Genomic DNA, 17,787 nt, shown 5'->3' on the forward strand with positions numbered 1-17,787 from the left:
TGGCCTTGAATAGGGTTTCAGGTCCTTCTATGAGGTCTCTGGCTGTAACCGCACGAACCAATCACAGCGCAGGCACCGTCTAACCAGGGCCTCTGGCATTGAGCCCTCCGGGGCCGTTCACTGGGAACACACTAACCAATTGCAGCACAGGCTGTGATTGTTTCGTGTCCAGGCCGTCTCCAGGTTCATCTCCAGGCCATTGGTCCGGGGTTCTCTGGGGTCTGCAAAAGTGGGCCCACGCTCCGGTCATGGCGAAGGACACAAAGAAAGCCCCAACCTTTGACTGCCAGGCTCACCAGATGGGCGCGTCTGTTTTCGTTGTTTTGTAGTAGTCTGGGCATTTCGTCGGCGTTTGACCCCGTGTTCTGAGGAAAGAGGCTTGCTTGGCTTCTCAGGAGCTCTGTGATCATGGAAATGGTTGCTGGCCGCTTTGGGGTGATTCCACGAGCCGTACGAAATACACTTGCGATACAGCATGTGAGGCTTCGATGCCCTGTTGTCTATCTCGATCGCTACAGTACATATAGAACGTGACTTCATTACCTTTGGCATTTTCAAACTTTTCTTTATTTTGCAGACTTATAGTACTTTCTCAATCACAGAGGATTATTAGCTACATATTGGCCATTTGCAGAATGTTTTCGAAGCACAGCTCAAGGTCCTGCAGTACTTGAAATTTGAGGCTTCGCAGGGTTTTTTTTTTCTTTTTTATAATTTCATGCCACTGAATTGTAATGCTTTCAATGCTTAGCTCAATGTGAAATTCATAAGGAAATGAAATTTGCTTTCCAACAGCCTACAGAGGGAGTCGTGGACTTGGAGAGACTGAAGGAGATCTGCCTCCAAAGCATGAAGAGGTAGGTACCAAGACATGCGACTTAGCGTGAGACATTTTCCCCCCTCCGTATTAGCCACCAATAAGGTCGCTGCAATGCGAGTTGTTTTTGTGGCGGGGGCAGTTAAGTCGGCCCGGCAGAGAGAGAGCGAGGCGTGTTGACGTCGGACACAAACCAACTATATTAATGAGACAATACATAACAACAAAAAAATATATTGACAAGGCAGATGTAAAACAAAATACACAAATGGGTAGCATTTTGACTGGCGTACCCGCAAATTTTTCCGCCATTTCTTTTTTTTCTTTTTTCTTTTGCGGGGCTACCATGGTTGTCAGACCAGGAATGCCCTCCCCGCTAAAAGAGCGGCTGCAGATGGTTGCCAGTTCATGTGACACCTTCGCCTAGAGGACCCAAGGTTTTTCTTTCTTTTTTTTTTTTCTCTCTCTTCGTTTGCTTCCTCCCTCCTCCAGCCATCTTTCCCTCTCCCTTTCTTCCTGTCATCCCTTCGCCGCCGGTTTTTCTCTGCCCGACTCGGCGTGTAATACACTCGCGTTTGAGGCCTGCATGCACGCGGCATTCGCTGTGTTCATTGCTTTTTTTTTTTTTTTTTTTTTTTTGCTTTGTTTTCGTCACATTCCGAGGTACAAAAAAGATTCATGCGCGCCGGTTCCAGCAGCGGCTGTGTTGATTAGCTTGCATCATACATTCGTGGGTACTACAAACGTATTAGGGCCCGTAAAGGCCGCGGCGACAAGAGAGGGCTGCGACAAGAGAGGGCTGCTGTTTATTTTTTCCCTTGTGGTTTGCGCAGGTACTGGTTCAAGATAAAAAATCTCTCGCGGATCTGTCAGTCCGCTCTGGTTGCAAACCCCTGCGGACTTGCGCCGCGAGCAAGCTCGTCTTTTCTTTCTTTTTTTTTTTCTCGCTTATTTTTGCCTATTTTTAATGCCTATTTCAATATCGGCACCTATGTGAACACTACGTTGTCTCAAGTTTCTCTTCTGGGTGCAGTTTGAGATCGCTTGATGTTAATTAGCACTAATCAATATTTTGTACCTCGAATTTTTGCACCTTGCAGCTTAAAAAATTTTGCTTTTCGCCGAAAATAGGCAATACTTAGCTAGTATCACGCCTCTTCTTTTGCTGCAAGGTTTAGAAGACTGGTGCCTAACACGCTTTGTTCATTTCGCCGTAGTGTTGCGGGAGCGTGAACTCGTGCTAAGTGCAGCAGGTGAGCTCATAAAAAGCAAAGATCAAAACAGGAAGGAGGGGGTAGATCAGGCGTCCGAATGACTGGGAACACTGCCTGTCACCGCTCTCCGCTCTCCTGGAACTAAGGCCGGACCTCGCTGAGTGGGAAGAGAAAACATCTGGGGGGAGGGGGGGGAACGTCTAGTAGTATCGAGAGCAAAAAAAAAAAAACGGGGCCTTGTAGCACACTGCACATGCACAAAAATAATGACGGCCCCAAGAAATTTGGAGTCTGTAGTGTGGGTGAGTTATGGGTTGTGCGCCAGCACGTGTTTGCTCTTTCAGCGCCCTGTTTTCTGTGAAGTGTAGGCGTTGTGGCTTTCCCCTCGGCAGTTCTAATGACTCACGGAAATGGCACTCATTCTCCGACACTCCTCTCAAGCCACAGTACTGCTTCAGACCGCACCCTGCCCTCGGTGTCATCCTCCGTCACACTGCCCCCCCTTCATCCCACCATGCTTCCCTCATGCTTTCTTCTCGAAGAGGAAATGAGGCTACAGGGCATGAGTTCTGCCCGTATAGCCTTGGCTGCAATTTTCAACTGAAACGGTGATAGGGTCCCCTGGCACCTGGCACCTGGAGAGCCACCAGCACATGCACATGAATGCCTCGCCAAGTTTTCTTCCATTGTCGATGGCATGGCTTTCACAAAGCTAGCACTTGCTGGAGCATAACGCACACATAATGCACTTGAATGCATGAGTTATACGTTAACATTAACATTAACACGTAACGCACGCACTCTACCGAAAAACTAATCTGATACGTGCGTGCGACAAAAATTTTGGGAATATTTCGCGATGAACAGATTCCATTTCTTGGGGCTGTAAGAAAACGCTCGCCGAATGTTTGGTTTCAGCGTTGAGAAACGGGCTACTCGGTATGCGCTCATAACGGTTCCCAGGCATTTTATCGAACGCCGTTTAATCGAAAAAATGCCCGTTTTATCGGATGCCGTTTGATCGAATGCCATTTTTACCTAATCGAATGTCATCCTGCCTACGCCCGTTTTATTGCAGGTGTGGTGGTGTTGCTTTCACTGCCATTTGCAGTGTTTATATTGTTTAACTGGCCTTTGCGTAAACCTAATCTGCAGCTAGTCTCATTCGGCATTCTCACGGCCGTGCTTTATGTGCAAGAACTTGCATATGTATGTTGACGCGTCCTTCCCGCCTTTTCATTGTTTTCGGGCACCTTTATTTTTATGGATTTTTTTATTTTTTGTGTGTTAAGTGATAGCTGTGAAGCTTGTATATTCCAAGTTTTTGTATTATAATATTACACACGTGACCTAGACTTAGAAATGCCAAAATTGGAGGAGGCTTTTACTGCCTGTCCAATTGGACGGACAAGTTCTGATTTAATTGGTTTTGGGGTTTAAAGTGCCGAAGCCACACATGGCTATGAAGTGCGCTGTAGCTAGGGCTCCGGATTAATTTTGACCACCTGGGGATCTTTGACGCGTGCCTAAATCTCAACATACTCGGGTTATCGCTTTTTGATTTCGTCTGAAAACCGGCCACCTCGGCCGATATCGAACCCATGCCAAGAAGTGCCGTACTGACATAAACAAACGCGGCAAAATGGTTATTTATGTGCCGATACAAAAGCCGAGTATGCAAAACTAAGAGCAATTCACGGCACTATACTCTACAATGATGTGGTATGCTGTGGATCAGATTAGGGACTAGAGGGAGACGGAGCAGACAGATAGACAGAAAAACTTTATTTCGGTTAATGCCATTCAGGTCGCGCTTGTAGCCAGTGGCCTCCACTCACCAGCGACCTCCTCAGTCCTGTCAATTAGCCGGACCTGAAGGTCCGGATGCGCAATGACCAGAACAAAAAACTTGTGGAGAGAAACTTCGCGCATAGCAAGAACATGAAACGCACACAGGAAATAAAAGGGGGCTACTTTAAATACAAATTTAGATAAACAATAATTACCGGTTGTGGAGACAAGGTTTTTAATTACATAGCATAGAGGAAAGTAAAAAATGTACTGCAAATTTTCTTACATGAAAAGGTTGAGAAAAACATTTTCGATAAAACGTCCGTCGATAAAACGGCATTCGATAAGCTGTCCAGACTCCGCTCATAACATTCTGTTATAAATACTACAGTGTAATCTTGATGATACGAATTTCGGGATGATATGAATTTCTGAAAAGTCCCGGCGAAATTGCATTGTTAGCAATGGGAAAAATTTCGGCTGTTCCGAACGGACCTGTGCGGCCCGGCGGATGATACGAACGAGCCGACGAGGGGCCCGACTGCCGAACGAGCGAGTGACAGCTCTCTCTCCCCTCTTTGTCGCTCTTTCTCTAGAAATGGCCGGGCCGTTGTTTTCTGCTTGCTGACACCGCCGCGAAACCCCGCACGCTTCTTGCGGCGTGGCCGGCTGCGGCCGCAAAGTGGCGAGACCGCTCGAGCAACTGCTCCTAACCGCTCTTTAAAATGCCACTCAAGGCAGACGCTAAGTTGCTTGTGCGGTAAAGGAGCTGATTATGCTTGCGAAAATGGTACTATAAAACATCATCCACGGCGCTAGTGAAAGCGCCCATGAAATATCTGCCGGGGTGCTAAGCCTAACCATCTCCGGCGGAGCTAAGCCGGCTGTCTCAAGCGCTTCGCAAGTCGTCGGGCTCCTCCATCCTGCCGCGCACGTCGTGCGTCATTTTCTGGTTGAGGTAGGAGCTACCGCGGGCGCGAAATCATCGATACAGGCGTGAAAATACAGTGCACGCAAAGCCGAGGTGTGCGAATCGCGTGCAAAAACGCACCATGTGGTTCACGCTTGACTTACGGCATGTAGCGAGCTTGGGCACCGCGAGTGAGGTGACGAGCGTGAAGCGTTACGCACTCCAGAAAGGTCTGCTTTGCGACGTGGGGATAAAAAAATGCAGAAGAAAATCACGAATTTCTTCAGGCGAAAGTAAAAAAAGAAATACACGAAAACTTTTTTTCAGCGCTACATTTTTTGGTCTGTATTGGTTCATACGAATTTCGGATGATACAAATATTTTTCGCGGTCCCGCGAGATTCGTATCATCAAGATTTTACTGTATTATTAATTCGAAGGTGTACTCAATGATGGTTCCCAGACAGTTTATCGAACGCCGTTTTATGGAAGAAATGCCCGTTTTATCGAATGCCGCTTTATCGAATGTCATTTTCTCGAACTGCCTTCGTCCGTTTCATCGAAAGTACAGTCTTTCTGCTTTCACTGTAATTTTCAGTGTTTATTTTGTTTAACTGGCCTTTGCACTAACCTAATCTGCAGCTTGTTTCATTCAACATTGTTTCGACCATGCAGTATGTGCAGCAACCTTCATGTATGTGTTGACGCGTCTTTCCCTCCATTTCGTTGTTTTCGGGCATGTTTATTTTATGGCTTTTTAATTTTTTGCACGTTCATTGATAGCTCTCAAGCATGTACACCCGCCCAATTTTGTAGCAATATCACGGGAGCGTTGACCGTCCCATCGATCAGCGCCGTATGATGTAGCGAGACGACAAACTCGGCGAGAGTAGTCGCATGTGCACTAAGCAAAGGCCGCTGCTCTCGTCATCTGCTAGGCTGTTCCAAGAGCAGAGGGCCACCCCCGATTTTCGTTATTCGCTTATCACACTGCTTAGCCATACTCGAAATTTTTCTTCAAGCCCAGGCACGTTGCGCCAACTGAAAACAGTTATCCGCGTTGCCGAACGCAAGGTTCGTTCAGCGCAAGGTTTGTTCGGCAACGCTGATTACTGTTTTCTGTTGGCACCAGGAAACTGGTCTTGAAGAAAGATTTCGAGTGTGGCTAAGCAGTGTGATAAGCGAATAACAAAAATCAGGGGCGGTCCTTTGCTCTTGGAACAACCTAGCAGATGACGGCAGCAGCGGCCTTTGCTTAGTGCGCATGCGGCTACTCCCGCCGAGTTTGCTGTATCACTCCATCATGCGGCGCTGGTTGACCGAACGGTTGACGCTCCCGTGATATTGGCAAAAAATTGGGCAAGTGTACATCCCAATTTTTGTATTAAAGTATTTGCCACTATATTACAAACCATAACCCCGTGCACAATATTGTTCTTTCGGTGTATTTGGATTGGTATTGCCAAATATACACCTTGGGCCAACCCTCATCATCACGTGATCTGGCTGTCAGCGTCTCTGGTTTTTACTCTTTGTGGAGCCACGGCTGTGAATTCAAGTGACGTCGCGTGTGTAATCGTTGTAAGTGTCGTTTACAGCTTTGCGGTCCAACCACCTTCACGGCGGAGAATGGATTGGAGCCAATTTTTTGCTCTTTAGTTTTAATTAAGCAGTTGAGAACAGTAGGACAAGGCTTTATACCGATAAACACCGTGCCGATAACGAGCTAGAAATGCAGAAATTGGCACGGGCTTTTACTAGCTGTCTGGTATAGAGTTATGACATTTGGATGCACAAGCGCCGATTTGATTGATTTTGGGGTTTAATGCGGCGAAGCAAGACCTCGGCTATGAGGTGCGCCGTAGTTGAGGGCTCCGGATTAAGTTTGACCACTTAGGGATCTTTGACGTGCGCCAAAATCTCAACACGGGGGACTTTCGCTTTTCGCCTTCATCTGAAAAGCAGCTACTGCGGCCGAGATGGAACCTGCGACCTTGAGCTCAGCAGCACAGCGTAGAGCCACTAACAGTGCCTTAGCCCTTGCGCCACTGCGGCGGGGTTGCACAAGAGCCTAGAAGAGCCTTACTTGCATAAACACGTGCCGCGAAGTAATTATGTGCCAATACAAAACCTGAGAACAAAAAACTAAGAAGGATATCAGGGTATTGTTATGCTGCGGATCAGACGGAGGACTTAGACGGAGATTCGTTATAGCAGTTACACCTGCACAATGAACCGAACAAAAAATTGACGGAGAGAAACTTTGCACATCCCAAAAGCATTAAAAAAGCATGCAGGAAAAAAAAGGCGCCTACTATAAATACTTCAAATTTTGGTAAATAATAAGGACCCGCTGTGGAGACATAGAGGAAACTAAAAAAATATACTGCAGATTTTCTTAAATCAAAAGGCTGGGAAAAACATTTTCGATAAAACGGCGTTCGATAAAACGGCGTTCGATAAAACCCCTCAATGATGACACAAAACAACTCTTTACTTGGGGACGGGTGATTCACAGGCTTGAAATAAAGGGTTCTCTTTTTCTGAAAGGCATAGTACATGGCTTTCTGGCCTTTCCTTGCGGATTTTGAAGAAAATTCATGTGGCTTCACTGGCTTTTGCAGAGGGTCCAGACAGTTTATCGAGTGCCGTTTTATCCAACGCCGTTTCATCAAACCCGTTTTATTGATGGACGTTTTATCGAAGCCGTTTTATCGAAAATGTTTTTCTCAGCCTTTTCATTTGAGAAAATTTGGAGTATATTTTTAAAATTTCCTCTTGGTCTCCACAGAAGGTCCAAGTATTATTTATCAAAATAGGCTCTAATGCCCTGATATGCTTCTTAGTTTTTCAGACTCCGCTTTTGTATCGGCACATAATTATTTTGCCGTGTGTGTTTATGTAAGTAAGGCACTTCTTGGTGCTTGTGCAACCCCGGTGCGGTGGCGCAACGGCTAAGGCGCTGTTAGTGGCTCTACGTGATACTGATCAGTCCGAGGTCAAGGGTTCGATTCCGGCCGTGGTGGCCATCAGATGAAAACGAAAAGCGAAAAACTCCTGTGTGTTGAGATTTTGGCGTGCGTCAAAGATCTCATAGTGGTCAGAATTAATCCGCAGGCTTCAACTACGGCTCACCTCATGGCCGAGGTCTAGCTTCGAAAGAGAAACTCGAGACAAAATAGTGTTCACATAGGCGCCAATATTGAAAGAGGAATTGAAAATAGACATTTATGGCCATTTAGAGCGCGCAACCTCCCCTGGAGACGAAGCGAAAAAAAAAAGAATGAACCCGGGCCTGAGCCCGAGCCATGGCGCGAGCGCGCAGGGGTTTGAAACCGGAGTGGACTGACAGATCCGCGGCCTTTACGGGCCCCAATACATTTGTAGTACCCGCGAATGTATGATGCGAGCTAATCAACACAGCCGCTGCTGGAACTGGCGCGCACGAATCTTTTTTGTACCCGCGAATGTGATGAAAACAAAGCAAAAAAAAACAAAGCAATAAACACAACGAATGCCGCGCGCACACAGGCCTCAAACGCGCACGTATTACACGCGGCGAGTCGGGCAGAGAGGAATCGGCGGCGACGGGACGACAGGAAGAAAGGGAGAGGAAGGGATGGCTGGAGAAGGGAGGAAGCGAACAAAGAGAAAAAAAAAAAAGAGAGAGAGAGAAACCTTGATACACGAGGCGAAGGTGTCACATAAACTGGCGACCATCTGCAGCCGCTCTTTTAGCGGGGAGGGCATTCCTGGTCTGGCAGCCATGGTAGCCCCGCAAAAGAAAAAAAAAATGGCGGAAAAATTTGCGGGTATGCCAGTCGAAATGCTACGCACAAATGAAATCGAAACCTAATGTAATTGGAACAGTCACTATAAAAAAGCCTAACCTACAAAAGTTCAAGCTCACATGCGGTGGTTGCTGGGATAGTGCACTGGCTGTGTGCGCGGTTGTGGCCGAGTGATGAAGCGGCATTGTCGCTTGTGTGCTTGCCGATTGATGCTGCATTTCTGAAGCTGTAGAGACGTCGTTGAGGATCTGCAAGGCCAGAAGGAGGATGTGGCTTGGCGTTGAGGTCACCTGTGCGTTGGTGTCCAGCCAAAAACTCGTCAATCACCTCATTCCTCCCGTCTCCGACTTTCCATGTCCCTTCCGCGTCCGCCCTGTTCTTATCCTTTTTTACTTTTGTGACGTGATTTTCGCCGACAACGGCATGCACACTTCATCTTTCTTCTGGTTGCTTCTCAAAAAGCACTTCCTCATAGATGCCTATTCTGAGCAAACGTTTCCTGCTATTTCAAAGAAATGGAAGCAACACAATTTCTGCTTTTATTCACTGGTTAGCACTTTCTGCAAGCATAACTATTTAAGGGCACAAAAAGAAGCTATTTACTTATAATATAGTAAAAACAACAAATTACCTAGCTATTATGCAATGCTTGCATGCGATGTATTTGATACTGTAAGGGCCGTATTATTGCGCACCTTCCTTCGTGTTCACTATGCAATGTTTAGTTATGTACGTAAGCTTAAAGTACTTACTGATGTGGTCAATATGTTGGTTGTGCTGGCATTGGTAGCGGCACATACAGGAATGTGCAACATTGAACTCAAGACAAACTTTCCGTTGGGCTTACTGTGCAAGAATCATATACTGTACAGTGCTGCCACTCCTGCGCCAAATGCGCCAATTTGCGCCAAATGAGGTATCCTGCGCCATCCTGATACAAAAACCACGATTTTGCAAGCAAGTGCGCCAAAAGTGCGCCAAAATTTGTGTTGCGCAAATCGCGTGCAGCCTGTTACAAGCACTACTTCACAGTGGTCTCTAGACATGTATAACTAATTCGGGTTGATAACTTGAACTCCCTAGCACCCGTCATCGTGTTTGCCGCGGCGAGTTTGGTTGGCGCCGTCACTGTACCGCCGATACAGTGTTTTCGTCTAGCATGTCATTGCAGCGCTGGCGTACCGCGGTTAAAAACTTTCCTTCTTGCTGTAGTTTCCAATAATTCCTGCTATAAACAATAGGTAGTTTTAGGTGGCGTTTATTGCCGGCCCTCTCCGCTCCGGGAGCCAATGGGAGCGCCGTTTCGCGGCATGCGTGACGCGCTCGGCTGCAAGCTCTCGCTTCGCTTGTTGGGCTCGCGGAGGGGACTGCCGCAAGTGAAGCGGGCTGTGAAGAACGGCCAGTCCATCAAAAGCATGAACCTCATGGAGCGTTTTCTGCTCGCGAAAACGCGCCGCGTAAGCACCCATACGCTGCGCGCGGCGCGGCAACATGGCGGCGGCTTCGGCCACGGAGTGGTGTGGGGTAAGCGCTCTCTAAAACATCGCTCAAGGCACGCACGAAGTTGCTTGTGTGGTAAAGGAGCTTATAATGTGGCCGAAATCGGTACTTTAAAACATCATCCGCATCGCTAGTGAAAGCGTCCATGCAATACCTGCCGGGGTGGTAAGCCTAAAAACCGCCGACGGAGCCAGCCGGCCGTGACCAGGCTGTCTCGAGCGCTTCAAAACCGCCGCCATGAGGCATGCGCCTCCCCATTGGGGCAAGTCGCCAGGCTCCTCCCACTGCCGCGCGCGACGCGCCTCATTTTCTGAGCGTGGCAGAAACTGCCGCGTGCGTGGAATCGTCGACGCGGGCGTGAAAAAACCGCACGCGCAACGCCGACGCGCACGAATCGCATGCAAAAGCTCCATGCGCGTTTCTCGTGCACATTTCCAGCTAGCGTGGAAATGCGCACGAGGACTGATAGCAAGCGCCTGCATCTAATAAAATGAAAAAGTAAAACACGAGGGCTTGCCTCAACAATTAATAAACTAGAAAAGAGGCGCGTTGTTTTTTTGCTAGGCAGGTTTGTCGAAGCCTTTCAAATTCATTATCGTGTTGCAGGTTGTCTTTTATCCACACCAGAAAGTAACTAAATACCCTGCAAATTATGTTTTGTTGCATTTTTGCGATTGCGTGGATACTTAGGGGATTTAATTGCATCAAACTTATGGCGACTTCTAGCGACTGTTTCGAAATAAGTGGAAAAAAAATCCCATTTCCCCAGGAATGCCAGGTTGGGCTATAAAGAGCCTAATTTGGCTACTTTTTTTTTTGGTTGTAGAAATTTTCTTTATTGGCTATTTGGCTATTCTTGGGCTATTGGGAGAGCTGACTGTGAAAGCTATTTTTAATGCATGTTCGAGCCTGCCAACTATGAAGCGTTTTCAGTGACTTCTTAAAAAGACTTTCCCTGGTAGGGACAAGGAGACCATTATTCTTCAGCTTTGTCGTCCATTTGTGATCGCATGTGTGAAAATCACCTTGAAGCCCATTCAATGGCGACCTCCACATCAATTACTGGACGATACTGGTCAATTTTTAGTGCTGAGAGATGCTTTGGACACATCTAGCAGTTGATGTTTAGTTGCTCCAAGGTGCTCCAAAACTGACATTTAGGTGCTCCAAATTGCTCCAAAATTAATAATTTACTGATACAAAAATTGCTCCAAATCACCGTTCATCAGTGGCACCACTGTATACAGGGAACTGTCTTTCAGCTTAACTTAGGGTGCCTCGATTCGCTCGTCCGCCGTACAGAGCGGAGACACATATACGCTGGCGCTGCCATTTTGGGTCACTCGCTCACCGCCGAAGCAAGTAATTGTATCAAAACCACGCTAAAATCATTGCCGCAACGCAGTTTACTGGCGAAGCTTGAATCAGCTTATCTGTTTCGCGTTGTTCAGGGGTGAGACAGCTGCGCATATTGCGCAGTTTTGATACAAATTTGTTTTCTTGCGCCAAACTGCTCCAAGGATTTAAACACTCTCGTCAGTTTCAGTGGGGAAAAATGCTTACTGGCTGCATATTTTCGACCACCTCCAAGGTGATGCTGCTTGTAAAGACAGAATTGATTGATAATTCAATAAAAAACGGCATAAAATTGTCCTGAGATAGTTTTTTCGAACATCGCAATGTCGGGTAGGTTGCACATGTTATATTCTCCGAGTTTTTAAAGTTTTCCAATCGAAAACCATTGCAAAAAAATCCTGTAGAAAAAATACTTATGTACACTGAGGTGACAATTTAGTTGTGCAAATTGATCAAAAAACATATTTTCGGAGCGAGCGCCGTTTCTCCGGACATCGCCTCCGACGCTACCGAACGACATTACAGTAGTATTAACTCCATGGACATTACTGGGTGCCGCCATCTTGGTGTGGTAAATACTCGGAAACATGGCCGCCGGGCGAAGCAGTTCCTCCTGGTTCAGGCAGAGCGCTCTTCGCCGATTTCTACCGTGGTTTGGATTATGAGGGTGGCTGGGTTTACATTTAGTCTTTTGATCTGCTGCGGGAAGTTGCGCGACTGGAAAGACGGGAGTTCATCAAAAACAACGTGATGTCCGCGAATTCACTATGTTTCGGCCTTGAGTGTGAGGCGCGGTGCGTGCTTGAAGTGAAATTTCGGACTCATGGCAGTGTTATAAAATGCTGACTTATTGCTGCCTTTGACAGCGACCTTATGAACGGCGGGAATGGGTCATCGACACTGCAGAAGTGGCGGCGCATGGCTACATCGCCGAAAATGTTCAAGCAAACAAAACTTGTTGCGGAGCTGGTTGGTACATACTTTAAGAGAGAAAAAAACGTAGCGCAAACTAGACGTGGACGAAGTCCACGTCTAGTTTGCACCACGTTTTCTTCTTTCTTAAAATGTTCAAGCAGTGTATGATAGTGGGACAGGCTATAATTGCATGCTAGTAATAATGGTTCATCTATCTGGAGTGAAATTTAATGCCAAAAGGGAGTGGCTAAACATACTAACATTACTCAAATTACGATCGTAGTGAATGTGCACCTTGAGGATAGAAATGGGAGGGCTGGCGGGATGGGACGACTGTCACCTCGCTTTGCACAACCTTTGCCGTGACTCTGCACTTGTGTTAAGGCGAGTCTGGGATTACAAAATGATAATTTCGGCATTCACATGATAACAAAAATGCCTTACGATTGCTTGTTTTTTCAATTCGATATTTGCAAGGGCACTCCACGCTATCTATGCATGAGCCTAAAATTTAAAAGTGGTTTGTGAAGGTAGTGTAGTGGAAAAACTTTATTGAGAGGCTGTTTCAGTGTTATGTACGTTCAAAACCGATTAATAAGTGCACTTTTCTCCCCGGAGTTGCCTAAATTTTGATTTTTTAGGCTCCTAAGGTGACATAATAAATGTTGTTCTGCTCCAAATCAAGGTTCTTCTGCTCCAAAATCGAGATTTCGCTGCTCCAAAAATTGCTCCCAAATCTGATTCAGCTGTCTCACCACTGGTTGTTGGGTCTTGTGGGAAACGAACAGAACAGTGATTTCAGCACTTTGACCCAATAGTGGCGGCACGGGGCCGTTCAAAGGGTGTCTCCATCCTGTACGGCGGCGCTGGCATCAAGGCACCCTAGCTTAACTCTTTCGTTACCGCACCTACCGTAAAAACCCGCATATAATACGGACCCGCGTATAATACAAGGTGTAATTCGGGGACAGCAAAATCAGAAAAAAAGTTTTCATCCGCATATAATACAAGGTAAAGAGCACAGAAAACATTTATTTGCACTGCAGTTACCATTCAGTCATTGTCAGTTTTCGCTGGCACTGTTTCCCAACGTCCGTTCAATCATCGTCAGGTTCGCTGCCGCTGTTTCCTGAAGTCGCCTTGTTGGAAATGTCTTCCCACAGAAAGTGGTTCTCAGTGCCATCAAGGGCGTTCGAGATGCCGCATTTCTTAAAAGAGCGACTGACGAGCTCCTCTGGGATGCTGGCCCACGTATCCGCGATCCACCCACAAAGCACCGCTGGAGAAGCCCGCGTCAGCCATCCCATAGCTGTCACTTATGAGTCTCCTGACCTCATCCCCTCTTGTTAGCAGGACCTGATGCAGTCTTTGAAAGGCTTGTTGATGCAAACGTCTAGCGGTTGCAGCTGGGATGTCATTCCTGCTGGAATGACAATGAGTTCAATGCGGGGTTCGCGCAACAACTTCTTCACGGAATCGGCCAGGTGGCAGCGAAACGCGGCCAACATGAGCACTGACGGGAACCCCCCAACAGTGCTCCAGGCCGCGACACCGCACAGACTTTATCCAGTCAAGCACTAGTTGCTTTCTCCACCAGCGAATGCTGCCTTCGGTGACGCCGAACTGCCGTCCTGCGGCGCAATTCCTGGTGGTCTCGGCACATAAAATAACTTTTCTTTTAATTGCTGCTGAATACTGCCTTCGTGCACCCGACATCGTGATAGACTTGCGGTGAACGTGCTGATCTTTTGCGTGGTCAAAACAATCAAAATGGCGCCGGCTGAGAGAAGCAGCAGCCAGCTAACGCCACCGCAAGATGGCCCACCCTCCGCTGAAACCGAAACCGAAAGTGCAAATTTTCGGCTGAAAACTTTGGAATCTACATATACCGTATTTACTCGCGTAATCCTCGCACTCGCGTAATCCTCGCACCCCTAATGTGAGCCCCAAAACTTGGATTTTTCGGTTCCTCGCATAATCCTCGCACCCCCAACTTTGCAGCGGCGAAAGTTGCCTGCTCGCGAAACCCGCATGGTGCACGCGCTCGCCAACGGGCGCCCTCCCCCGCCGCCTCTCCGTTCCTAACAACCTGCATGGGCCCCTAACAACCTGCATGGCTACTCCTTAACAGGCGCCCTAACACGCTACTCACACTGTCCTTGAGCCGGTTTCGCGTGTGCGCAACTAGACGGCGTTCGCACAGCCCGCTGTCGTGTCGTCGTGTCGCCGCCGTGGTCCCGTCGTTGAGCAGCAGCAGTCAGTGAGTCACTCGCCGCTTTCGCGTCAGTGGCAGATAGCTCGCTGCCATTTTGAGAACTTTTTGATCTCTTTGTTTTGTGCTTGGTGCCGCTTCGCCATGGGGAAGAACGCCAGCTACACTGCCACTTTCAAATTGAAAGCGATAGAGTATGCGATCGAACACGGCAACTGCGCCGCAGGCAGGCACTTCGGCGTCACCGACTTCAACTTGCGTTACTGGAGTAGGGCACGCACATGACGACGACGAGATAGGGCGCGCGCCAGAAAGCAAAGGCGGCAGTTTCATGATCGGTGATCGACGGGAGACTGTTTACGTTGTAAATAATAAAATAAAAAGAAATAGCTGCTGTTGGCAACACTGAGCTTACATATACAAAAAACGATTGCTACATTTAGCGGGACTGGCAGAAGGCAAATTGGCAACACTGTACACCGGATTTTTTTTTTCCCGCATAATTCTCGCACCCCTATCTTCGCATTGACTTTTCCGAAAAAAAAGTGCGAGGATTATGCGAGTAAATACAGTAATACGAGGCACAAATTTTACATAGTAAAATTTGGAAAAAAAACCTCGTATTATACGCGGGTTTTTACGGTATTCAAAATCGTTCAGTTTGAACAATAACTTGGGAGCCCCTTTTCATAGCGTTCCAGGCCTTTCTAAAACAAGGAGAGGTATTTGGGGTACACTCAGAAAATGCCATTTCAAAACCAGTTTTGTTTTCATTCTTGCAGCAAAAGCGTGATTTTTGACACGCGTTTGCATAACCTGAGTGGGTAAATGGGGCGTGGTTGTCGTACGTCACAGCCACCACAGAAGAAGGCGTGCCTGCCGCTCATAATTACTCTGCATCAGTGTTTGATTTCTGTTATCAGGGCACAAATGGTGAATGAGACGATGATTTTCAGTCGTCAGGTTTGCACTCTGACAGTTATAATAATTGAAATCGGCTGAAAATACCAAGCAGTGTCTGTCTGCAGTTATTTTATGATTTTAGGCAGTTTTATTGACTTTCTGCACATTGTTCTAGGTCGTGTTGTAGTTCTACTTACCACAGAAACATTCGCAACCAGTTTACAACAGTTTTGGTTTTGTTTTTGCATCATGAAATTCATATTTGGCCCTACTACACACTACGCAGTTACCCAACTTCAAGACGATCTGCCATGGCGCCTTCATCGCCTGCTACTGATCCTCGAAAAAAGCATGCTGCTTGTGATTTTATCCCACCCTAATCAAATGTCTGCGATAAGAACTTCAGATGCAAGTCAAAAGATAACACCCTGCCATTGGATATCAGTTCAAACAAAGAGAATGCTTGAAACAGGCCTTACACACCTCCAGCCGTTCACCGGTCAGTTTCTTTCCCATATGAGGGTATCTCCGGAGGTCTGGTGTTGCTTGTTAGTAGAATTGAGACTGAGTCTTCAACAAGTTTGCTATTGTTTCTTTTCGAAAATGTTAGGTGGCACTGCAGTCCAGGAGGCTCGTAGTGCTGAACTTTTCATCGCGCAACAGCTACTCAGTGAAAGCTTGCAGGCGCGATTCTAGTGCATCGCACCTCATGCCTGCCAGCAGGGCTAAAATAGCGAGTCAGAAGATGATAATAAATCGCAATTTTATGTTCTGAGAGATAACTGACGCTGAACGTCAACAAGCATCAACTGCCGAGTTTTGTTTTCAACTCCATGACTTCTCCACATCGCGTGTTTGTCCATAATACTGTGCTGGCCGTAAATGCAAAGTCAGTCATTTGAGAGGGGTTTAACATCACGTGGGGCAAATTCGTGCCTCTGATAATGACAAACGCTAAATTTCTTTCTAGTGAACCACCCAAAATTGTGCACTTTGAAATGGAGGTTGGGCTTCACCACATTGTGCGGGCACCGTGCGTGCTAACATTTTTTTTTATATCTGACAAACTGTTATGCGCAAGTCAATGTTTTTTTTAGGACCTGTTTTTGAAATGTTTCCCTACAAAATGCGTGTTCGAAATTTTTTGTACTATCAGTGGTTTGTTATACACAGCTTCTTTTTTGTCAATTTCTATGACAACTGGACGTGAAGTTTGATTTTGGCAATTTTTTTCGCATTCATTGTCTATGAAAACAATTTAAAAACTGGTGTTGTTGAAAAGGGTGTTGAATCATCTGCATTTTACGTTGCTGCACTGTGTGCCTAGCCAATGTGTTTAGCACAAAAGAATGTTTTCTTAGACGCCTAAAAATCGGTCAATTTCCCGCAGTAAAGAAACGGTTAAAGCATGCGTCTGCTGTAACCTTGTTTTCACCACCTTTTTTGAAAGCGAAAGCCTTCAGTTTCCCATTGTGCGAAAAACTGTCATTGTCGTTGTTGTCCAGTACAGAAAATGGCTGCTGCCGTGAAGAGTAAAAGCCAAAATTCTGTTTGTATGGGAATTGAACCCAGGTCCCTAGAGGCGGATCCAAGTGTGTTACCACCGCACTTCTTGAGCACGTTGCCAGCAGCAAGACAAGAGTTAGCCTAGTATGTGTTGCGCTGGCGAAGAAGTTTACCTGTCGAAATCTGCCTGTCGAAGAAGTTTACACGAAATGACAAAGAAGCGAAATTGAAGAAAAAATTTGAACCCTTTTAATAAGTATTGCCAGAGAAGCTGTAATGCTTTTATCTTCAAAGCACGTTAGCAGACTTAAACGCCTCGTCAATTTTTTTATTGGGGTTTTTAATTCGCTCGGTGGCTACTCTTGGTGGAATATTCAATATCTGAAACTAGTGTGCAGAGAAGTAATAAAAAAGACATTTATCACATTTCAGGTTGAACTGCTGTGGACAGAACTCATCGAACCAGTCATGCTGTTGTGAGTGCATCAAAGTCATTTTTGTTGTAATAAAGATTTTTCACTGTGCGTTTATTGGCTGCTTTCGTTTTTAACAACTGGCAGGCCTAAATTTTTTATCAGCACCATGAACACTTTTCCCATCAGGGCTGCCTTGCATTTGTGTGCACGTGGAATGAACGAGTTTTGATGTTCTGGTGCTCACCACACCGATGGTCTAACTGAATTAAACTGCTCATTATGCATAAGTGCATGATACATATGCTGTGTGTGAGCCAAAGAAAGCTCAGAACAGAAATAAGTTACTAACAGCAGAACATCAAATTGGCATGGTTTAAGCATAATCCTTAACAATGCAGCAATGAAATGCCGAGAAACACTAAAAGGGGGCCGAGTTAATGGTGTCTTGGTGTTGGGT

General features: G+C 46.5%; 1 protein-coding gene across 4 annotated transcripts in view; it reads left to right on the forward strand.

The window, feature by feature from the left end:
- The window catches only part of LOC144155503 (uncharacterized), a 33,628-nt gene extending 16,184 nt beyond the window's left edge, over positions 1–17,444 (forward strand). The window contains exons 7-8 of one of the 4 annotated variants that reach the window (XM_077686993.1): positions 796–857; positions 17,347–17,444. In XM_077686993.1, coding sequence (XP_077543119.1) covers positions 796–857; positions 17,347–17,394 — 110 coding nt within the window. In that variant the 3' untranslated portion in view covers positions 17,395–17,444. Of the gene's footprint in view, positions 1–795; positions 858–15,694; positions 15,874–17,346 lie in introns of those variants that run through there. The other 3 variants (XM_077686992.1, XM_077686994.1, XM_077686995.1) reach the window with 3 other exon arrangements.
- The last annotated feature ends 343 nt before the right edge of the window (positions 17,445–17,787 follow it).

The sequence above is a fragment of the Haemaphysalis longicornis genome, unplaced genomic scaffold, assembly GCF_048455015.1.
Source record: "Haemaphysalis longicornis isolate Haplotype H1 unplaced genomic scaffold, Haemaphysalis longicornis Haplotype H1 scaffold_1, whole genome shotgun sequence".
Lineage (NCBI taxonomy): Eukaryota > Metazoa > Arthropoda > Arachnida > Ixodida > Ixodidae > Haemaphysalis > Haemaphysalis longicornis.